At 42.3% G+C, this 25,427-nt stretch overlaps 1 protein-coding gene across 1 annotated transcript; it reads left to right on the plus strand.

Moving 5' to 3' along the window:
- The first annotated feature begins 9,673 nt into the window (after positions 1-9,673).
- On the plus strand, positions 9,674-12,467 carry LOC125528245 (CBL-interacting protein kinase 11). Its single transcript, XM_048692741.2, has 2 exons — positions 9,674-10,018; positions 10,402-12,467. The coding sequence occupies exon 2, from the start codon at positions 10,717-10,719 to the stop codon at positions 12,238-12,240; it is 1,524 nt and encodes a 507-aa protein (XP_048548698.1). The 5' UTR covers positions 9,674-10,018; positions 10,402-10,716; the 3' UTR covers positions 12,241-12,467.
- Positions 12,468-25,427: the final 12,960 nt, after the last annotated feature.

Raw genomic sequence — 25,427 nt, forward strand, 5'->3', positions numbered from 1 at the left:
CACAGCTCGAAGTGAGCCTCGCAGCCCAGGAACAACTCGCAGAGAGCAACATAGTCGGCAATATGTAGGATGGAGGCAGGGGTGAAATTGTGTAATTGGAGGCCGTAGAACTCCAGGAGCCCGCAGAGGAACGGATGAATTGGAAATCTGAGTCCCCTTAATAAATAGGGAACAAGGCAGACCCATTCCCCCATAGAGGGACAGGGAAAGCTCTCCGCTTGCTCCCCGCCATTGTAGGTGGCAAGCCCGGCTCGAACGGGCACCATATACGCCGGAGGGAGAAATCCCTTAGTCTGCAGTTCGACTAATCGACTGTGCGGGACTGAACGCCTCTCCCAATCACCGGGCTTAGGGCAACGGGGGCAGGAGGAGGAGCTGCGGAAGTCGGCCATGCTGGAATGGATCTTTCCGAAACGTGCTCTGATGGATTCTCGCTGGGGGAGGATGGTATGGATCGGATCTAAGGATCCCCATCCCTTTAATAGACAATCTATTTATCTGGCTAGGGGGTGAATGTAAAAACACCCTGGCGCCTCGTATTCATTCGACGCATGGGAGATAGCCCTTATTGGGCACAGAAGCCAAGAGGTCCAAACATTTATGGGACCGGACACTGCTTTACAAATGTTCAGAAGATCGAGAAGAACCCGCCTTACAATGCCGAAGACAACATTGTGCGCCGGACTCATCGTCATTGAAGCCTGGTTCGGGGGCTACTAAGGGAGTCCTGGATTAGGGGGTCTCCGGACAGCCGGACTATATCCTTTGGCCGGACTGTTGGACTATGAAGATGCAAGATTGAAGACTTCGTCTCGTGTCCGGATGGGACTCTACTTGGCATGGAAGGCAAGCTAGGCAATACGGATATGTATATCTCCTCCTTTGTAACCAACCTTGTGTAACCCTAGCCCCCTCCGTGTCTATATAAACCGGAGGGTTTTAGTCTGTAGGACAACATACAATCATACCATAGGCTAGCTTCTAGGGTTTAGCCTCTCCGATCTCGTGGTAGATCAACTCTTGTAATACTCATATCATCAAGAATAAATCAAGCAGGACGTAGGGTTTTACCTCCATCAAGAGGGCCCGAACCTGGGTAAAACATCGTGTCCCCTACCTCCTGTTACCATCCACCTTAGACGCACAGTTCGGGACCCCCTACCTGAGATCCGCCGGTTTTGACACCGACAACTACGTTCCCCAACAGTGGCATCCGAGCCTGGTTTTATGCGTTGATGTAATATGCACGAGTAGAACACAATGTTGAAATAAAACATTGGGAATACCACAAGCAATATGATAGCAGTCATAAAAAACGGCTACTGCTTCGCCAGGGGATCGTCCTTCATTGTTCATCACCTCTATTACATCCATGCTATCTGAGTTTACCAGCTTATTGCAACTTAGATTTTATGACAACTAGACCCTAAACTTAAGAGCCTGAGCTTCTGCGGATAGAGCATCAATGCATAAATCCAGTTTACAATTTCCTCCTCCAATGAAGGTTCCGTGTGAGTCCCTAACAATCGCCCCTGCCGAGACCATCATGGATTCATGATCATATGCAGCATCAATATTAAGTTTCACAAACCCCGGTGGTGGTCGAGACCATCCACCCTTTTTTATGCTTGCCTTCGAAGATGTTGCAATCACATAGTTTGCAGCGAGGACACAGTCACACAGACTGCATATGCAATTTGAATTGGGGTTTGAGTCCTTTCTCCATGAACAAACTTGCGACGTTCCCACCAGAGATATCAAGCACCAACAGCTACTGTTTCACCAAAGTTTCAAAGTCCCAACACCGCAATATGTATCTTGATAATTAAGTAGGAATTCCAGCGTTGCTTCTCCCACATAGTCTACTGATCGAGCTCTATCAACCATGTCCTCGACACCCAAGGATTGCCACACTTCCTTAGCATTTCCTTCCATTTTAACACACACTAGTGTGGGCTGTAATGGTTAGGCCTTGTATAATGTAAGGTGTTTAGGGTGGTGCTTAGTAAAATAAACCGCTTTTTTTAAACACCAGTGCTTATCCCTATGAGGGGTGTCTAATGAAGCATTTGCCATCTAGAAATAAATACCAATGCTTAAGAAAAAATTGATTTATTTCTCTAAGCACCTTGCATTGTACAAGGTCTTAGTGGGCATGGTTTAACTCCTTTAGCTCGTAACCGGGATGGATTCCCACTAAATGCATTATGTTTTCCAGGCTAAGGAGTGTATGTCTCAAAACATTTGACATTTACGAAGAGTAAAAATATATCTAGTACAATTTCTTTATTATAAACCTATATACTTTCATGCGTTTAAAAAAGTCAAACGGTTGTACTCCTTAGCTTTCTTACCCAAGGGTGATTGACATACTTGTTAGTTAGGGACAATTTCATTTCCACCCTGAACTCAAATCCATTGTTCAAATGTACCGTTTACTTTTCAAAGTGCTTAAATCTACCCCTCTTCCTTCAAGCCTCCTTACAGAAAGACCCTTCCATGATGGTTCAGTCCGGTCAAAGGCCTTGACCGTCCATGGATGTTTCCTTTACAATTGTGCCCATGTCTCCTTATGTCGCTTAAATGTGGGATCCTCCCCAAGAGAATAAAAATAAAAATAAAACTATCTCTAATCCCTCTATCTATTCTTTACATGTGGTACCAACTGAAGTGTTTCAATTGTGGGCACGTATTGATCAAAGAGCTACTTGGATTGATACGTTAGTTATTCACTAAGCGAAATATTTGTTGCATACTGCAAACCTTACTTCTCAGGACCCCATGTGATATTTACCAAGCATAAAAACTAGCTGGGGATGTGAGTATCAGGGGGCATGTCGTGAGCGGCATTGATACAGGGCATTACGTTTGATGCGCCAATGTGAAGAGCCTCCATCGAGGAGGGAGTTGCATCGATGAGGGCATGGGGTGGTGCAGTTCATGACCTTGGGTTGAGAACCTAGCCCATGGGCTTGTTTTTTTCTTTCTTGGACGACCATAGACGACCCTAGCTTACCCGACATAGGCTTTTTTATCTCCACGGACGAGCGCCCAACCCACTTGTGGTGAAGGTTAAGTGTCCGTAGGTGATAGTGTTTTCTAAAATACTATGGGTGCGGTGGTTGGACAAAAGCCTTGATGGCGTGAGTGACGATGACATCCTCAGGAATCATTTTCCTCTTCGAGGGAGGGCACCATGTGATATACCTTTCACCATCAAGGCCTTACATATTCACTTGGAAAATTGACTCGAGCTTACCCGATCGAGCGACGATGGGTTCTTTATTGCCACCACCTTCTAAGATTGTCGCTTTGGAATGCGTTTGAAGTCTATTTTAAACCTTGAATTTATACGGCCAATCGGAATTAAACCCTAACATCTCAATCCCTGAAATAGACACCCCTATACTCATTAATCACGATCAATCTAAACTCTAGACCCATTTGGTGCACCGGGAAAAGATCCATCCTGCTCGGGATCACAGTATACTCTCGGTGGCATACATGCCCCACATGTCATATCCATCCCGCATCCTCTATCCCCAATCCTTTTCCATCTCCTAAGATTAGTGTTGGATCATCATCTCCCTCATCCACCTCCTCCTTAACTGCCCACCGTGACTGCAGCTAGAGTGCCTCGATGCCGCCAATGCAATGCCCAAGAATGATGCCAAACATGCTATTGGACAATATCTTAAGATAGTATAGGCAGCATAGCTTCCCGAGCGAGAATGGGATCCCATCAAAGAGCGCCTTGCGCGGGAGGAGGAGCATAGGATCAGCGAGAGGTCCATGATGGGGCCATAGATCATTGAAGTTGAGCACATGGAGGCAGCGTTCTGGAGTTATTTTCTTCCACGTAAATAGGGTGGTGTTGTTCACCAACAAGATTATGTCCCTCTAGAATAAATAATATGATTTTCTTTAAATAGGCACAGAAGCAACATAATGAAAACAATAACAACATAGAAAGCAATAAAAAAATCTAACAAGCATGCTACTGGAAAGAGCATTTCAATACAAAACCAATAGAGAAGAAGTAATTCATTTGAAGTTAAAATTAGCAAGATATAGTTAGTCAAAGTTTGATCAAATGTAACCAGTTAAATTTTAAAAGAAAACTAAGCAGGCTAGGGGGCATCAAAGGCGTAAAACCATAGTACCACTGACGGTAAGCCCGCGCGGGTTACTCAACCGTAGGTCGCTGCAGGTGGGCCAGTCTTGCTTAAGCAAAGGGTTATCCCTAACCAGAAAATAGAACAATGGCGGGAGCTTGCTAGCCAGGGGTCACGACGGTGCTCAGGGAGGTGTTATGCGTGTCAGGGTGAGAATATCTACCAAACGTCGAGTCGCACGGTGGTGGGGCTCGATGGAAGGGATCAACCGCTTCGTCTCCGATGTTGGTGATGGAAAAACTTTAAAACATCCCTCCATGCACAAAGCAATAGCAAGGGGTCAGCCCCACATAAGGTTCAACATGCTAAGAGGGGCTCAAGACCGGGAAGAATTGAAACATAAGGCGTCAAAGCGGTGACTACCGGTGAGGGTCGGAACACCCTTGCTGAGCTACTCTAGCTCAATGTGATGGAACACAACACTCTCCTTCACTTGATGCAACGAGTTGGGTGAGTTATGTGTCCGCGAGGCGCCATCTTTTATGCTCGACGCCATGGTCATGGATGACCGCCTGTGTGGGTTGTGCATTCAAGGCGACGGGGTTGCTCCAAGGTGCAATGGTAGGCAAGGTAGAGGCTAGGTAGGTAAGTAGGGCTGCGACCAGTGAACATGGCCTGGGAAATGGCTCAGGGTTTGTTGTCCAGATGCATGTCCATTGCGGCAGTCACATCATCAACGAGGATGACAAGCTAGGTGTGTGACCGGGAGGAGAGTGTGAGTGGGGGTGCTTGGGGTGGCTCACGTTGTTGAGTGATCATGATGGAGTGGCTACATGTAATCAACGTAAGCACTATGGTGTCGAACCGTCATGTCTGCAATGGTGCTGCTATGGTCGAACGGTGTCACCATGCCATCATTGACATGAGGTCGTGGGGTTCTCTCTGGGTCATGGCTTGGTCCAAACTTTGGTATGGTTGCATCACTAGGGATCCTTGACATTCTTGGAAAGTTTGAGAGCAAAAATGGACAATGTCCGCTTCACTGACATGGTGCAACTTTTATACTATTCATAAATGGAAATGAATTTCTAAGTGGTTCAAATGGTCAAGGTTGTGCTAGCAAAAATATGGTAGCTTCTCTAAGAGGTATAGCGAGCCCCCAAAAATTTTCAGCGCAAGGGGCTACCTAGAAAATCACAAAACATTTTGTGGGATGTTCTGGTCAGAAAGTTTGACCACTTTGCAAGGCAAAATATGGAACTAAGGCACCTCATGTTTTTCACATTGAAACATACACGAGCATGAGATACTACCATAGTTTTCTTGGCAGAAAATAAGTTGGCTGAAAAGGGACTACTTCACAAAGGTTTTATCAATGGGAATTTATTTAAAAAGAAAAATAAATATTGAATCAACAAGGCTGGGATTAGGAAGAACATATGTGAAGGGTAATAGGTAGGGGAAGATTTACTAGTTGGGCTCATGCTCATTTGGCACCTAGAAAATGGTGAAATCATTTTATGTAATTAAATGAGAGCTGGAAATCTAGAAAAAAGCGAGGAGGTCAAATTTGAGAAATTTGGTTTGCGACAACTTGACGTGTATATTCAAAAGTGCATCTAATCCCCAAGGTGGATTTTGGTAATTCATGCGAACGCATCTCAAAGAATTAATGGTGCTTCAAAGTATATTTTAGGAGAAGTTCTTTTAGGTACAACATTGAATGGAAGGTGACCCCTAAAATGGCATAAAGACAAGTGTTGGACAGGTCAAAGGATTCTACATCTTCATTTTAGTGATCCAAGATCACATTGAGTCCATAGGCATGCGATACTATCAAAAGGGCACAAGAATGCGAAATGAGCCTTTTGCTCCATGTATAAAGATCAAACTCCAAAACTCCTCAAGATCCTTTAATATTTCCACTATATGTACCTAGCTCAATTCCATTCGGTGTTACCAAAGCACTTCCACTTGGAACCACCGAAACATCCAAATATAGTTAGATTTCCAAACCCATGTTCAACCGGAGCTCCAACATTCCAGTCGGAGCCACAGAAGCAACATGGCAAACCTTGTGTTTTCATGTCAGAACTTCCGAGCAAAACCAGTTGAAACTTCTGAAGTGCCAACAGTAAGTGTAGTAGTGCCAAGGTAGTCATCTCAAAGCCACCAATTGAAACCATTCAGACCTACCAATGCATCTAAAAGATGACATTTTTGTTCACTTTAGATCCACCGAGCAAAACCATCCAGAGCCTCCGAAGTGTGCATAAAGGTGTGTAATGAGTAGATTTTTTGTCTTGCCTATATATAACCCACCTATCCCACTAGTACTCGAAGCAAACTCCACTCTCTTCATTTTTTCCGAGAGAGAACTCCACCTCCTTGTGCTAATTTCAAAGGGCAACCCACTCCAACCATCCAATCAAGCCCTTTGAGATCCAATCCCCTCTTTCTCACCATTTCTACCTTCTCCAAATCCATAGCCAGATCTTGAGAGAGTTTGAGTGTTGAGGAGATTAACTTTTAAAGCACAAGAGTAAGGGGTTCATTGCCAAGCAACCTATATCTTGTTACTTTTGGAGGATGTGCGCCTCCTGGATCTGCTAGGTGTGTTTGGAAGTCTTTAGGTTTGTGAAGAATCCAAGAAGTTTGTACGGACTTAGAGCTCGCCTACTTTGTGAAGATCAACCCTAGTGAGTATAGTCCTTCATGGGCGCAAGACATGTGGAATGGGTGTGGTTGCTCCTTTGTGGACCCTTCGTGGTTGAGTGTCCTTTTGTGGGCCATTAGGAATCTTGCAATCGAGATCCTTGTGATCTTAGACCCTTCGTTGAACATAGCCTCCATCAACTTGGATGTAAGATATTGCCAACTATCTTAACCATAGGGAAAAATCTTCACCAAGCCAATTGTGCTTGCGATTCTCTAAACTCTACTCCTTTACTTTCACTTGCATGTCTTTACTTTTCACTACCTATTTTTCTAGACTTCCATGTGTAGGGTGTTCTATAGATTGCTGGAAAGCCTAAATTCTGCCAAAAATCTAAACTTTGGAAAAGAGGCCATTATTGTGATTAGTAGTCTATTAACCCTCCTATAGACATAATTATCAATCCTAGAATATTCCAATGATGAGCCTCCTCAAATGAACTCTAGGTCTTCATGAGAAGCAAGTTTATGGACCCCCACTAGTCCATAAGAGAACTTTCATTCATACATAAATCTATGTGCATCCTTGTTGCATGACAACCCTATTCCTTGCATTTATATCGATTATAAGGTCTTCCTCTTAATCTAATGATCAACTGCATTGGTGCAAGATCTTTTTGATTTCTTTCAATCCCCAACATTATCTTCTCCTGCCAATGAATATGTCATAGGGCCTAACACGTGTGTGTGTGTGTCATGTTGATGGGGACAAAGCCACCTGTGAAATCTCTGGGATATCGTGTTATGCCAAAACACCAACGATGGCAGATCAGTCGATAGAGGAGGCGCCACCAAGTTGCAAGAATGGCACCTTCGAGCCATAGAGAAGGAGAACAATCGGGTCATTAATAAGTGCATCACTGACCACATTCACTTGATCGCTTCACCCTATGCCATGTTCTTGCTTTGACAATAGGCCCACTACATCGTCGACAAGTAGGGTCATTGATGGGCATTTAGGCTTTTGGTTCTGAAGACCCTTAGTTTCCCATGTTGGAGAGGCATGGATGGAAGATGTTGACACGTTTTTATGTGTACTATGTCGTGGAGAGTACATGCGATGTCAGTTATGGTGATTCAAAGACACACTGAAGTGTACAACAAATATCATATTCTTTCATGAAACACAAGTTTAGACACAACCTCAATAGCTAGCCATTGGATGTAAACTTGAGCACGGGTAATATGGGGTCCAAAAGCACGTCATCTGAGCTAGTTCTTGGGATCCACTTTTCCATCCGAAGCCCAACCCAAAATGTTCTAAAATTATGTTTTATTTACGAAATCACTAGTTAAGAGGTACACTTTACAAAGGTCACTTCTCATCTCTGCTGGTGGCGACAAGTTGTACACCGCAAGTGCGCCACTTGTCGACATCCAGAAATTTTGGTGGGATACCCCCTACAGGAGGAGACGGATGAGTGGGTTTGTTCGTGTGTTTTTGTAGATCCACTTTTTTAAACATCTTTTTCTCAAACCACACGTCTAAATTATGAACCGTTTTCACTATTGTGTTTTTTACGTTGACATCTTCGAAACTAGATACCATATTGATAGCTTTCATCAAACTTTTTCAGGCAAAATTTGTGCTCCCAACTACACTAGCATGTGCTCCTAACTGAAATAACAGTACTCCCTACTATTACTAATATGTACCCCCAAGCTGTAGTTCCAACTATGAATATTCATTTCTGAGCTCAGGCTCATATGCTCCTGGTGAACTGTAAAGTTAAAAACACTAGAAAAGTCCAGAAAAATTGTTTTTTTTCATGAAAGATGTTTGAGTGCGTAATGTCCATGTCAAATTTCGTCATGTTTGGACATCTGAGCAGCTCTTAGTAAAAAAAAACTTGAGTATATATCCAAACATGATGAAATTTGACACGGACATCACGCACTCGAATATCTTTCATTATTTTTTTTCTAGTAGTTTCTTATGTTACTGTTTACCCTTGGGTGCAGATGCACCCGAGAGCCGAAATGCCGCGTCCTTCCAACTAGCACTAATCTGCATGCCTCCAATATATGCTCCAAACCAACACTAATATGTGCTCTCTAAGTGAACTAACCTATAAGTAGGAGCAACATGTACTTCTCACGTGCATGTGCTCTCAAGTCTCAACTAGCATTGACCTGTGCTTCTTACGTGAACTAATCTATGCTTCCAAATGACACTAACCCGGGCTCCCTATGTGAATTAAACTTTGCTCCAAACTTGCACCAACACGTGCTTCCTATGTGTATGTGCTCCAAACTAGCACACTATTGTGCTTCCTACATGAACAAACGCGAATTAATATACACTCCTCCACTGCAACCTACATGTGCTCTAAAAACAGGAAAACCCGAGAAAATAAAAGGTAAGAGAAATCCCAAAAAACCCTAAAAAAATTGAGACAGCTCGGAAAAATGAGCAAATCCCAAAAATCTATTTATTTTATAGAAAAAATCAAACAAAACCTAAAAAAACAGGCTCGTGTGTGGAGGTGCGTCCACATGCGACATATGACGAAATTGGGACGCAACACTTGAAGCGCTTCCACACCCAGGGAAAATGCCCTCATAGGGGACGACACTCCTGACTAATTTTTTAAAAATATATAGGTATTTTTAATAATAGCCAAGAGATCAAATTAAATAATTTTTTGTGGTGAATCAAATTAAATAAATAAAGCATTGTTCAAGTACTTCGGGCCAGGTTCGGGCTTGGTGTTTTCATACTGGGCTTTCCAAAGCCTAGCCCAAAACCTGGGCAGCCCAGAGTATGATTCGTTCGTCCCCTAGTAGATCCTCACCAAACGTCCAATGCAGTGAAATCCCAAAAGGTTAGGTGCAAAATGAGAAAAAGGCCCGCATCGTCAACACGGCAGCGTAAACGGCTGCCAAACCTGCTGCACTCCCTCCATTCTGGAGAAGCGCGCCGCCGCCGGGCTACAATCATCGCTAAGACCGAAATTAGAAGATTCCGAGGGATCTAGCCACAAAAGGCTAAGCGCCATCCCAGAGGAGGAAGAGTATGAGAGCGCGGCACCTACAGCCAGGAAATCCCAGAATCCACCAACAGCAAGCTTGCAAGGCGGCCAAACGCGCACCAAATCGGCGCCCGCCTGCTTCACGGGATCGATCCCGGTCGATTTCTATGGCGTCCCGTGGGATTCGCGGCGCTTCCTTCTCCCGTTCTTGATCAGGTACTGTTCTTCCGACAGGAAGAGATCTACTTGCTGGCAGCGCTCTGTTTAGCCCCGTCCTGGGCGTGAATTTTGCCGATTTTGGATGCCTGTTGCAGGAATGGTCGGTTTTTGAGTTAGAATTGTCGAAATAATCGTTTCTAGAGTTCAAGAGATGGCATCTTTGCTTCACCCAGTTATCCAGCTTTGGCGGCTCTGATTGCTGTAGATGCTCTTGTTTGTTCTGTACCATCTCAGTTTGATAGACAACATTGGGGTGTCACCCAAGATTTTGCCTTAATGTCCACAAAGGCCACAGAATTTGTGTTTTTTCATTAGAGCTCGTAATCCCACCCTGCATTACATGTATCCGTTATGATTTAATCTGATCTTCTGGCTGGCAGTTGTTCACCGGAAGAAGACTTGGGAATGCAGAAAGATGTGCTGGCGTAACAGCAAACACTTACTTTGTGCAAACAAGATCAGAGCTTCGTTCAAGCTCATGCTGTGGGGCTCTCATGATAATGTGCTGCATACTGGTACTGTTCCTCCTCTCTGTGGTGTGAAGCACAGTATACCGAAGGGGTCAGTATTTGTTGATAATCACATTTGTGAAGACAGTTGACATCTGCTCCATTCATGAGGTATACAGTCTAGATACTGCTATATAAGCGGTGTGTGTGGTGTTCGTTTGTTTTACTCCGTTCAGATAGCTTGATATGATGGATGAGAGGAGGACTATCTTGATGGGCCGTTATGAAATCGGGAAGCAATTGGGACAAGGAACTTTTGCGAAGGTGTATTATGCCCGAAATCTTGCAACTGGCCAAGCTGTTGCTATAAAGATGATCAATAAAGATAAGGTTACCAAGGTTGGACTTATCGAGCAGATAAAGAGGGAGATTTCAGTAATGAGATTGGTGAAGCACCCAAATGTCCTGCAGCTTTTTGAGGTAATGGCTACCAAGAGCAAGATTTATTTTGTATTGGAGTATGCTAAAGGTGGTGAGCTTTTCAACAAAATAGTAAAGGAGGGGAAGCTTAATGAGGATGCTGCTAGGAGGTATTTCCACCAATTGATCAGTGCTATTGACTATTGCCACAGCAGGGGTGTTTATCACCGTGATCTGAAGCCTGAAAATCTACTCCTGGATGAGAATGAAAACCTAAAAGTCTCAGATTTTGGTTTGAGTGCCCTGGCTGATTGCGCGAGGCAGGATGGTCTCCTGCACACCACATGTGGAACTCCAGCTTATGTTGCCCCTGAAGTGCTTAGCAGGAAAGGCTATGATGGTGCAAAAGCAGATGTATGGTCCAGTGGAGTAATTCTGTTTGTGCTTGTGGCTGGTTACCTTCCTTTTCATGAGGCAAATCTGATAGAGATGTACAGAAGGATTTCCAAAGCGGACTTCAAATGCCCTCGGTATTTTTCCGCTGAGCTGAAGGAGCTATTACATAAAATCCTTGATCCAGATCCCAGTACTAGGATTACAATCTCTAGGATAAAGAGAAGTGCTTGGTACAGAAGACCAGTTGAGGTAAATGCAAAGAAAACCGAGCCTGAAGCAAAGCACAACACCTTTTCAGCTGAAGCTGCGTCGCCAGGCTCGACAGGATGCAGCACTTCTGAGGGAAATCAAGGGTCATTAAGCCTCCCAAACCTGAATGCATTTGACATCATATCTCTGTCAACAGGGTTCAATCTATCTGGGTTTTTTGAGGATGAGTATGGTCGCAGGGAAGAACGGTTTACAACTAGGCAGCCTGTAACAATAGTACTTACAAAGTTGAAGGAACTGGCCAAACGCTTGAAGCTAAAAATTAAGAAGAAAGAAAATGGAGTCCTGAAGTTGGCTGCTCCAAAGGAAGGAAAGAAGGGGTTTCTCGAGCTTGATGCCAAGATTTTCGAGGTAGCCCCTTCTTTTCTCCTAGTTGAGTTGAAAAAGACTAATGGAGACACTATGGAGTATCAAAAGCTGGTGAAAGAGGAAGTAAGGCCAGCACTCAAGGATATTGTATGGGTATGGCAAGGTGATCAGCACCATCGGTCAGAGCCGATTCTGCAAGGGGAGCAACATCAGTCACCGTCGCCAACACAGCAGCCACATGATGAGTTGCAACCACCATTGCAACAGCAAGAGGGACAGGATCAGTTGCACCCACCTTTACAACCACAGGAGCAGCAGGACTTGCAGGAACAACCACCATTGCCACCACAGAATGGCTTCAAACACCAAGATTGACATGATAGCAGTACCGGATGAAAGTACCTCGTGTGTGTTTCCCTGTACTTCTAATTCCATACTCTTCGCAACCATGATTTATAGACAGTCTTTTTTCCTCCTGAATTGTAAAGCTTGTGTGTATAACATAAGTGAATGTATAGTTTCAGTTTTGCATACTATAGGGGGAAATGAACTCTTGATTCCGTTTTTGAACCTTCTTGAAATAAAATGACTGTTGACCAGCACCATCTAGTTCTTGGAGTTTCTAACTATTGTAATTTGTTTTCCAAGGAGAGTGAACCTATGTAATGATAGAAATCAAAGTTGGTAATGGTCAAAGAACACATTTCTGGGAGGATGGTTTGGAGGTATTGTGCTTTGTAAAAATTCAATCGCCTCTATAATCTAACCTTCAGGAAGAATGTCAGTTTCAACTGTATTTGAGGTGGGTTGGGAATGTTTAAATTTCAGATCGCGACTTGGTGGGGGAGCTAACTGTTATCATCTGGCAGGAATTACATAATTTCTTTGTAGATTTTGAGCTGGGGGAAGAGGAGGATAAATGTGTTTGCTTGGTTGAAAGTGGCAGCTGGTTTTTTTTTAGCAGACGTCGAGGTTGGGCGCGGATGTAGAAGGATCGACAAGACACCAGCAAAAAGGATGGGAAAAAGAACAAGGAGGAGCTACGCCGAGATGAAAGTTCCCGATTAGTCTTGTTTTGATGTTTCTGAGTTACTGCTACTGTCTGGTAGTGATAAGCTCTGCTGTTTTTTGCTGGCTTTGGTAGCTGGAGTTTGCTGCTGCGTTAGTTCCGATTACGATTACCCCCCGAGTGGCTGTCGTCGAGACTGGTTTTCTTGTGGGTTCGTGACAGGAACTGAACGTGAGGCCGGCTTGTCTGTTGTTTTATCAGTTTTCAGAGATGAAAACTGGGTGCGATGCTCCTTGATTCGAGAAGTCTTATGACTGATCTAATCGGTTCTGACTTTTGATTCAGGACCGATGCTAACTACTCCCTCCGTCCTATAATATAAGAACGTTTTTGACACTACACTAGTGTAAAAAACGTTCTTATATTATAGGACAGAGGGGGTAGAACTAAGCCTTCTTGGGGATAATTGTAACTAGCTCGTGAGTTTGCCACTTGAACAGATGAATGTATGGCATCCGAGGCGCAGAGTGAACAAAAGCAACGGAGAAGACAGTGAAGCATGCCATGATGCTTTCACAGATCATATTGGCTACCGCATCTGTGATTCTCATGACAGCCGCATGTCCTAGTGGCTTGCTGTTGCTTCCCGATCAATGAAATAAAATTATTTTACTTTTGCCACGGAATAGCAATTGTGATCATTGTCAAAAGCTAAGAGTGGCACCAGTGAAATGTCAAAATCTAAAGTAACATAACAAAAATTGGTAAAATCTAGAGTGCCAAGAACAAGATTTTCCCTTTCACGTTGGGACTGCAGCGACTCAGACGAAAGGGAACGATATATTCCTTATTACTGTTTATAGCCGGTTTTTTAGTTGCGCTTTTGTTTGGTTTTCTATTTTTTATTTTTAAAAGCTAATTAAAAACATTTTTAAAGAACACGACTTTTGAAATGATTATGGATTTTTTAATCTGAACATGAACATATTTTATTTTTCTGGAACTATGTGACACTTTTTAAAAACTCTTTTTTTCTAAAACATTTTTCTAGAAAATTAAATATTTTTATTTTTCAAGAAAATTTTCAGAGAAAAAAAAAAGAAAAGAAGAAACAAAAAAAGTAGCTCCCTGTGTGAATGGTCGACAAAGCTAGAAATCTCTACTACTTAAAAAGAACGTAAAGTTCCTATTTCACCTCTCTTTCGTCCAACCTTCCTTATATACGTTCCATTCTTTCTTTCTCCTCTTTGATTTTTTTCTCACATCTCTGATTTTTTCCCATGCATTTTTTTAGAACGAAGGCTCGCAATGAGCCCGACAACACAACATCAAGCACATCGGCCGAACGATACAAGGGAGCACCCTAGAAAGCTTTCAACTCAATGCAGTATACTAGCTCAAAACATAAAGAAGAGGAAGCCCAAGCTAGTGCACGCCGCAGACCGCAGCAAACACGAACCAAGGATTGCGAGCAGCATGAGCACGACGAGGACCTGCAGAAACAGAGTGGAGCTGTGGACATGACTAAGTCCAAGGTTGTAGACATCTCTGATTTTTCTCCCATACATTATCTCTAACTAGTAAATTGTACATGCTCTGCATGTCATTTGAATATGTATGCAAATTTCAATTCATGGATACACGGCTTGCTCCCTTCAAACATGGTACCTTCGCACGTAAAGCCTCATCGAGTTCATTATTGTAGCCATTCTTAGTATCAGTATCTCGTACTAAGCTTACTTTGAAACTTCTTGAAAACTTCCAACTTCTCCCTGACGCAATTAGTGTGCACGTTGCGGACACTCTGCCAGTGTATGTACCTTGACCAGTTACATGCATGAATGGATAACCTTAGGCAAGTGAAACTTTTCCTACATTGGTATATAGTGATGGTTCTAGAAATCAGTGGTACGTTCACTGGTACTGTAGTTCGTACCGTAGCTGCGAATCCCACAATTTTCAGCCATCTGATTGACTCTATCAGTGGCTCACATTGCTTTTTGGTTTTGAGACCCAAATATTTAAAACTCGTACACTATAGAGTAGTATAGATATAGATATAGAAATAGAATTAATTGTCTCATGTTTTATTAACTTACTAAAATAAAAACATATTTTGTTTGGTAAGTCATTAAATTCTTACCAAATAAGTGCTTAACAATAAAATAGCAGATAAATCGTGGCGATTGCATACAAGAACTTGCTATGATTTTACCGCATCAATATAATAATGGACGTGCAATCTAGAATGTTTATACTCCCGTTGCAACGCAGGGCAATTATCTAGTAATTTAAAAAAATAGTGCTACACGCTACCCAAAATTTGATATACGCTAGAGTGCTAAAACTGGTCGGCCCAGATCCCTAGTTCCCCATGTGAATGACTAACAAATCACAAAAAAGAGCTGTAAATAGGAATATCCGACATAATAAGGGGCAAAACTATGTATCGTTTCATGTGAGACCGAACAAGGTCTAGCCTGAAGAAGCGCCCACGGAATCGCTAGTATTGGGCTGACCCAACTTCCTAGTTACTCCCTCCGTTTCAGAATATAAGGTGTATTGGTTTCCGTGCAAGTCAACCATTTGAATGTTTAACCAAGATTATAGAATAAAATAACAACATGTGCAATACCTAATAGATAAAATATGAAACTAGTTTTCATGATGAATCAAATGATATAAATTTTGTCTTGTGGATACTGGTATATTTTTCTAAAAACTCAGTCAAACATACACATGTTTGACTTTTCAAAAAACAAATACACCTTATATAAAGGAATGGAGGGAGTAGTTAATTTCTCTTTTATGCTTATTCATTAATTTCTTTTTGTGTTTTATATTTGTTTATATTTTTGAAAAACTCTAAATACATACATTCAAAACTGAATGCTCTTTCAATAATTCAAAAACCTCGAATATGAAAATGTTAACATAGTTTAATTTTTTTGTTTACCATATTTGTTTTCAAAACGTTGATAGCTTTAAAAAAGATGGTGGTGAAAACATGTTAACTGTTTCAACAATATACGTAGCATTTTGAGAAAATATTTATAAAAGGTAAAAAAATGTCGTCTAATTCAAAATCAATTCACCATTCAAACCAATTGTACATTACATTTTAAAAATGTTCATGGGTTTCAAAAAATATGTTTGTGACATTTTAAAAAAATGCTTATATATAACTACTACTTAAAAAGAACGTAAGGTTCTCATTTCAGGAAAAAAAGTATATGAGACCAGGTCTCACGGGCTAGCAGGTGAGACCCACCTTGATGAATGACACGTGACATTCACAAATCATAAAGCATATAATCTCTCCCCCCTGATTTCAAGTGAGGGGTGGGGTTGATGCTTTGTGATTTGTAAATGACACATGTCATCCATCAAGGTGGGTCTCACATGCTAGCCCGTGAGACCTGGTCTCATATAATTCTTTTCCCCCATTTCACCTCCCTTTCGTCCAACCTTCCTTATATACGTTCCACTCTTTCTATCTCCTCTTTGATTTTTTTTCTCACATTTCTAATTTTTCTCCCATACATTATCCCTAAAATAGAATTAATTATCTCATGTTTTATTAACTTACAAAAATAAAAATAAATTTTGTTTGAAAAGTCATTAAATTCTTACCAAATAAGTGCTTAACAATAAAATAGTTGGTAAATCATGGCGATTGCATACAAGAATTTGCTATGATTTTAGGGCATCAATATAATAATGGACGTGCAATCTAGAATGTTTATACTCCCGTTGCAGCGCACGTGCAATTATCTAGTAATTTAAAAAAAATAGTGCTACACGCTACCCAAAATCTGATATACGCTAGAGTGCTAAAACTGGTCGGCCCAGATCCCTAGCTCCCCATGTGAACGACTGACAAATCGCCAAATCAAGTGGATCAACGGCAAAAAATGATAGTTTTCCCTCAAGTTAGGGTTTTCCTCCTCCCGGAGGCGATTTTCGCCGCCGTCGAGAAGTTTTCTTCCCTCTCGCCGATCTAGCCAGGAAACGACTGAGGAGCGATCAAGGGGCGATCATTGGGACCGCTACCCGCTCCTGGTCCGCTCCCTGGTTGTTCGACGGTGCGCTAGGGTTTCCACCAAAGGCCCGATCCATCTACATCGGGTTAGTGATCTCCATGGATTCGACCGGGGCCTCGGGGTCATCTGCGGTTAGCGATGTTGAAGCAATGATGAAGGAGCTGGGGCTGCGTGAAGAGGATTTGGACGACGTTGTGTTTGATGAGAAGGAGGTGCCACGGGAGGCGGCGAGATGGGTCGCCCTTGCTAGGGTTAATACTAATAAAACCTACAACAAGACTTGGTTCTATCGCAACATGAGAGCTGCCTGGGATATTGCGCAAGAATCAAAGTTCAGACCTTTAGAGGATAATCTGTATACTGTGCAATTTACATGTTTAGGAGATTGGGAATCATGCAAGATGGACCTTGGAACTTCCGAGGTGACGCAGTGATCCTAGTGCCATATGACGGAGTCACCAAGCCGTCCTTGATCAAGCTTGACTATGTGGACATCTGGGCTCAGATACATGATGTGCCTGACCTCTATGCGCATCTAGTCAGCCCACTTGCTTCAAAGGTGGGAGAGGTACTGCATGTGGAGCAGCCATCACATGATTTCACGGGGAATTTTTACCGCGTCTGGGTTCATATTAAGGTAGATAAACCTCTCAAGAATGCAGTTTCGATGATTAGAGATGGCAAGCGCCAAATCTACAGAGTTAAGTACGAGAGGTTGCCGGACTGGTGCGCGGTCTGTGGCATGTTGGGACACCTTTTCAAGGAGCATGGTGATGGCATACATCCTCCCTCGGCGCTGGTATTTAAAGATCTGAGAGCTAGCTGGTACCTGCGATCTGGAAAGGGACTTGGAGAAGGTAGAGGATGCCGGGGGGTCGCCGTGGTGGCCGATCCGGTGGTCGCACAAAGTCCTATGAGATGAGCAATGAGCATGATGGTAATGAATACACAGGGGAGGATGGTGATGCTGACGAGGATATGGCTTTTGAAGAGAATAGAAAAAAGAGATCGATTGCGACAGAGCATGCAGTTAAGGCTACCACCGATGGCATGAGAGGAGAGGCGGCAAGCTCAGATGCTAATCAGCTGGCGCTCATACTGCATAGTGATGCCCCGCTGAGCCCTCCCCCGAAGAGGGATCCGAAGCGCAACAAGGTCTCAGAAGGCAAAGATGGTGTTGGCAACACAAAAAACCCGTTGGCGGGCTCCTTCGAGGGGCGCCGCCGGGGACAATGAGTGCCCTAGTGTGGAACTGCCGCGGAGCGGGTAATGCCGCGACAGTTCATGAAATTCGCGATCTCGCGAAGAAGTTTACCCCTACCCTTCTGTGTATCATTGAAACTCAAATAGATGGTGTTAGGGTAGAAGCATTAGCAGGAACTTTAGGCTTTGACTGTGCTTATGCGGTTGATAGCCAGGGTAGAAGTGGAGGCATTGGTTTGTTTTGGAATAAAGAAATAAAGATTGAAGTTTTGGGTTACTCCATGTATCATTTAGATGTCTCTATGGAGGAACCGGGAAAGGAAAAATGGCGCATGACAAGTGTGTATGGTGAAGCTCAGACCAACCTGAGACACCAGACTTGGGATGTTTTGAAAAATATAAGCACGTTAAGTACGCTGCCGTGGCTCTGTATAGGGGACTTTAATGAAGTGTTACGCTTGAAAGAGCACGAAGGAGTTGGGAGACGCAGTAACGCTCAGATGCAAGCCTTTCGGGAGGCCACAGACGTATGCGGTTTGCTTGATCTTCGATACAGAGGCCGTTTTTGGACTTACGAAAAGAAGGTTGCAGGAGGTACATTTACGAGGTGCAGGCTAGATCATGCGCTATCCAACGCGCAATGGTCTCCTATGTTTCCTCTGGACAGCGTTGAACACTTGGAAGCTGCGACATCTGATCACATCCTGATTCTGTTGCAATGGGCCGGATCGGATAGAATAACGACTAAACATAGCTTCCGCTATGAAGTGATGTGGGAGACGCACGAAGGACTGAAAGATACGATATCCAGTGGGTGGTCGGGGCCGCCATGCATGACCGTACACGAGATGAGACAGAAGCTAACTGCCATGTCAAAGAACCTCCAAGTGTGGAGTCGTGATACATTCGGTAGTGTCCGCAAAGAAATAAAACTGATGCAACAGGAGCTGAAGCGGCTACGAGATGATCCGGTGAGGACGGGACCGAATCACTTGCAGCTCAAAATTAATGAGAAACTAGTCGAGTTGTATCACCGCGAGGAGATCATGTGGAGGCAAAGGGCAAGAGTACAATGGCTTGCGGCTGGAGACAAGAACACGAGATTCTTCCACTTGCGGGCTAGTCTAAGGCGAAAAAAGAACATGATAAGGGCCCTACAGAATTCTTTGGGAGTTTTAGTGGAGGATCCGGTTGAGTTGAAAGTGTTGGCAAATGAGTTCTACCAAGATCTCTATACTTCAGAGGGCGTGCATGATATGGAGGTTGTTCTACAACATGTACCGAGGAAGGTAATGGCTGGCATGAATGCTAATCTTTGTGCCCCATATACTAGTGATGAGGTAAAAACGGCGCTTTTCCAAATGTTCCCAACTAAGGCACCAGGGCCTGACGGCTTCCCAGCTCATTTTTATCAACGTCATTGGGACATATGTGGAGAAGAAGTGACCAGAGTGGTGCTCAGGATTGTTAGGAGGGAAGAAAGCCCCAAGAGCATCAATGACACAGTTTTGGTTCTTATCCCAAAAGTCACTAATCCCTCCGTCCTGTCACAGTTCAGGCCTATCAGTTTATGTAATGTATTATACAAGATAGCCTCTAAGGTTGTGGCCAACAGGTTGAAGCTAATCCTGCCGGATATTATATCAAGGGAGCAATCTGCTTTCGTTCCTAGAAGGTTAATCACGGATAATATCATTTGTGCATATGAGTGTCTACACTTCATGAAGAGGACCAAGTCTAAGAATAATAGTTTTTGTGCTTTGAAGTTGGATATGATGAAGGCGTATGACAGACTTGAATGGCCCTACCTGCAAGCCATCATGGGCAAGTTGGGTTTTGAGCAGCAATGGATAGATATTGTGATGGGCATGGTATCCTCAGTTTCCTTTTCAGTTATGTTCAACGGAGAGAAGCTTGACAGTTTTCAGCCTACTAGAGGAATCAGGCAGGGAGACCCAATCTCCCCTACCTATTTTTGATTGCAGCAGAGGGCCTTTCGTGCCTCCTGAAATCCAGTTCTGAGTCATCAGCTTTGGTCGGTGTGAAAGTGGCTCCTACAACGCCATCTATTAATCACCTTATGTTTGCAGATGATAGCCTGTTGCTTTTTCAAATCTAGCGTGGAGGGAGCCAATGCAGTGTCAAACCTACTGGAATCTTACTGTAGTGCTTCGGGGCAGAGGATTAATCATGACAAATCCTCAATTTTCTTCAGCAGGGGATGCAGTCAACCCTTGAGGGACAGCATGAAGAACATCTTACAGGTCCAGAACGAGTCATTGACATACAGGTATTTGGGGATGCCTACTGATGTGGGTCATTCCAAGAATGGGACTTTCAAATATCTCGTGGACAGGGTTTGGGACAAGGTAAAAGGCTGGATGGAGAAACTTCTGTCAATGGGTGGTAAAGAAGTTTTGATCAAGTCGGTTGCTCAAGCTATTCCAGTTTACTCCATGTCATGTTTCAGATTGCCTCGTGGACTTTGTGACAAGATCACCTCCATCATACGCCAGTTTTGGTGGGGTAGCAAGAGAGGTAAAAGAAAACCTAGCTGGGTTGCTTGGGATATGATGACCCGGCCTAAGCATGTGGGAGGTTTGGGTTTCCATGATATTGAGATTTTTAACTTAGCACTTCTGGCTAGGCAGGCTTGGAGAGTACTCGATGACCCTGACTCTTTAAGTGCTCAAGTCCTGAAAGCGGCATACTTTCCAGGTTCAGATTTACTCGGAGCTGAGTTGGGCTCTCATCCTTCACAAATTTGGCGTGCAATTCTGGATGGCCGTGACATCCTAGCTCAAGGGATTATTAGAAGGATTGGGGATGGGGAGACAACAATGATTTGGGAGCAGAACTGGATTCCTCGGGACGGTGTCAAGCGTCCAATTACTTCTTTAATCCAACATCCGCCGATTCGAGTGGCAGAACTCATTGACAGCAGCTCCGCTGTATGGAGAGATGAGGTTGTACGGAACACTTTTATACATTTTGATGCAGAAGCAATACTCAGAATACCACTTTGCCATAGAAGAGTACAGGACTTCTGGGCCTGGAATGAGGAAAAACGAGGAATTTTCACAGTACGTTCTGCATACCGCATGATAGTGAGGATCAAATTGGAGAGGGAAGCATGGCTGGAGGAGAGTGAAAGCACGTCTCATACATCAGCAAGACAAGGAGGTTGGGATGATATCTGGTCGCTGCAGGTACCGACCAAGCTGAAAATATTCTTGTGGCGTTTAGCACAACACTCCATGCCTTCACAAGATCTCCTTCATCATAGAAATATGGCCACAACGCCGGCTTGTATTTTATGTGGAGCACATGATAGTTGGAGACATGCCCTATTGAGCTGCCTTGTGTCAAGGTGTACATGGGCCTTGTTGTCGGAATCAGTGCTTGAGCTGATCAGCACAAATCAGGAGGAGAATGCTAGAAGCTGGATATTTACCATGAGCGAAGCACTGCATACTGAGGCCTTCCAGCGGTTATCTGTCTCACTTTGGGCAATATGGAGTGCCAGGCGGAAAGCTATCCATGAGGGTATTTTTCAGAGTCCACATGCGATCAACGGGTTCATCAACTCTTACTTGGCAGAGCTGCGGTCACTTGAAACATCTCCAAGAACAGGCACATCAAGGGCTCATCCGGCAGCCAAGGTCTGGGTGCCACCACCGGAGAATCATGCTAAGGTGAACGTTGACGCAGCCGTTAGCCGCAGCGGTCGTCATGGGGCAGTCGCGGCCATCAGCCGTAGCGGAGATGGGACCTTTCAGGGGGCGTCAATGGTCGTATTCCCCACGGTGATCGACCCTGCTACTTTGGAGACCATGGCGATAAGGGAAGGGATTGCCCTCTCAATGGACTTGAACAATCAGAACGTTCACATAGCTTCAGATTGCAAGAATGTGGTACAAGAGATCAAGGAAGGGAGCAGATCAAGCTATGGTGCTATAATCCACGAGATTAGTCTAGGCCTTAATGCCTTTATTTCATGTAATATAGTTTACGGAAGTAGGAGCTCGAACTTCGAGGCTCACAATCTAGCGAAGCATGCTTTACAGTTGGGACCGGGCCGCCATGTATGGCTAGCTCACCCGGGAAACCTTCCGTCCGTCCGTGTAAATGTGGTGACGAATTAAGAAAGCTTCGTGTGATTGTCTCAAAAAAAAAAAGACAAATCGCCAAAAAAAAGCTGTAAATAGGAATATCCGACATAATAAGGGGCAAATCTGTGTATGGTTTCATGCGAGACTGAACAAGGTCTAGCCTGAAGAAGAGCCCACACAATCGCTAGTATTGGGCTGACCCAACTTCCTAGTTAGTTAATTTCTCTTTTATGTTTATTCATTCATTTCTTTTTGTATTTTATATTTGTTTATATTTTTGAAAAACTCTAAATACATACATTCAAAACTGAATGCTCTTTCAAAAATTCAAGAATATGAAAATGTTAACATAGTTTAATTTTTTTTGTTTACTGTATTTTTTTCAAAATGTTGATAGCTTTAAAAAAGATCGTGGTGAAAACATGTTAACTGTTTCAACAATATACATAGCATTTTGAGAAAATGTTTATAAAAGGTAAAAAAAATTCGTCTAATTCAAAATCAATTGACCATTCAAACCAATTGTACATTATATTTTAAAAATGTTCATGGGTTTCAAAAAATATGTTTGTGACATTTTAAAAAATGCTTATATAACATAAAACACTGTACATGTTGTTTGGAGAAATGCTTCAATCTCTATTTGAAAAAAATAATCTTTAACACATATTCAAAATACAGTTCAATGCATGTGTTAGAAAGAATGTTAATCACGTATTTGGAAAATATTAAACTTATATACAAAAATGTTTTCGATTTATATAAAAGAGTTGATCGTGTGTTTTGAAAATATAAAATGTGTATGAAATTTTTTGACATGTTTTGCAAAAAAATAAAAAGGAAAAAAAACAACCCAAAGTAAACTGGTGGGACTAAAGAAATAAACAAAGAAAACCAATCAAAAATAAATAGGAAAAATTAGACCTTAGAAAATCCAAAATAACCCTAAGAAAATCAAAGAATAACAGTGAGAACCCAATAAAAATCGAACGAAAAACGAAAACTCGCGCGCAATTAGAGAATTGGGCTTGCCGAGTAGAACTGCGCTATAGGCAAGACGTATTAGGAATATATATAGCCTTAAAAAATGTTAGGAATATATACGGCGGATACCACGCCTCAAATTTCGCGTGTACCGCGGTGGATAGCTAGGCAGCGCGTACCCTCCTGCCACCGCACACAACGGGTTTCTTTCAATTTTTGTGTATCTTGTTGGTTTTCTTTAGTGTTTTATTTTTCCTTTTGTTTTATTTATTTATTTTTACGTTCAGGAACATTGTTTTCAAATTCATGGACATTTTTTATTTTTTATAAATTTTTAAATACGAGCACAATTTTTTGAATATTTACAAATACTTTTTAAATTCACAAACAATTTTGAAATGACAAAAAAAAATTCGAAACAGGAATAAAAAAATTGAATTTCCGTAATATTTGTGAAATAGTTTTTTGAATCAATGTTTTTTAATTTGGAAACATTTTTCTAAATTCATGAACATTCTTTGAATTCATAAACATTTCTGTTGTACCTGCGAACATTTCCTGAAATTCATGATTTTTTTATTCCTCCAACATTTAAGAATTACACCAACAATTTTTAAAATCTGAGAACATTTTGTAACTTGGGCCTTTTTTAGTTCTGATTTTTTTAAAAGAGCAAGAAGAAACAAGATTGGAAAAGAAAAATAGAAAAAACAAAAAAAATGCCCCCGCCCCAGAAATGGTTACCTACATGTTAGTTTATTTTTCTTCTCTGTTTTTTCATTCGTTATTTTGTTTATATACATTTTGGAAAACGTTAGTGTGTATAAACCTAAATTTACTAAAAGATTTAACACATTTTTTTGATAGTGTAAGTTTTACAAATAGCATTCAATTTTTTGTGACATTTCAGAAATGGTCAAGCGCTTATTAATTATTATACAATGTAAGAATATGTCAGTGTAATTAGAAAAAAATGTTTCATACCGTTCAAAAAAAGTTTTTAACATCCGAAACAGCGACATATCCTACGTGACTTCCTCTCGTTCTCCTCCCTAACCCTAGGTGGCAAGGTCAAACTCTTCCCTCCAGGCTTCACCAACGAGCCCGTTGATTCGCCCCCCCCCCCCCCCTTGCCTGCCGCTCTAACGGTTGTTGGCGGAGAGGGGAATTCCGGTGCCTTCTCTCAGATTAGTAGTTTAGGTTAGGTTTAGTTTATTCGCTGCTCATGCGGATGGTTGCGCTTCTTCTTAGAGTTTATCTTTTGGGCTTCGATTCTTCTCGAGTTTGTCCGTTTGGGCATAGTCGATGGAGCTTCGACACATATTTCTGTCGTCTCCCTTGGGGCTGTGAGGTTAGGGTTTCTCATCATGTGGTGACTATTTTTGTGTTAGGTGCTACAGATCTATGCAAGGATTTGGCGGTGACGACAACAGCTCCAGCGCGTTGGTCCTTAGGGGCACGTGCACAAAGCCTTCCCAACTCTCACTGATAAGGTCAAGCTGGGAGAAGCGACAAAGGCCAGTCGGTGGCTAGTGCTGGTGGCAATAGTGGTCTTTAAGCAGTCTTGGAAATTCGATGTAAATTTTATTATGTTTGATACTTCGGGTGAACTTTTATAATATCTGATCCTTTTTCACAAAAAAAACATTTTATTTTTAAAATGTTCACATATTTCAAAAATATGTTTGTGACATTTTAATAAACTGTTTATAGAATGTACAAAAAAATGTGAAGTTAAAATGAAATGTTCAATGAGCATTTGAGAAATGCTTGACATGTATTTGAAAAAAAATCAAAAATCAAAATTCGGAAAAAATGTTTTCATGAATTTGATGTATACATATACAATTCTCTGATGTATACAAAAAATTACAGTGTGTATTCAAAAAGTAGACATCAAAAAATATATTTATAAAATATTACACATGTATAAAAATTGTTCCTAATGTATATAATATTTTGTAACGCGTATGAAAATAGTAGACATGCGTTAATAAAAGCAAAATAATTGAAGGAAACCGGTGAAAGCCAAAGTAGGAAAGAAAGAAAACTGAAGAAAGAAAGAAAAAGAATAAGTAAAAATAAAAACCAAGGAAAACTATAGAGAAAATGAAGAGAACCGTAAGGAAACCCAGTGACGGAGTCAGGATTCGAGTATAGGGGAGGCCAAGTACGTATACTGATCGAATCTTGTTGATAATTACTAGTTGC

The sequence above is a fragment of the Triticum urartu genome, chromosome 3A, assembly GCF_056163025.1.
Source record: "Triticum urartu cultivar PI428250 chromosome 3A, HENAU_Tu73, whole genome shotgun sequence".
In the NCBI taxonomy this organism is placed as follows: domain Eukaryota; kingdom Viridiplantae; phylum Streptophyta; class Magnoliopsida; order Poales; family Poaceae; genus Triticum; species Triticum urartu.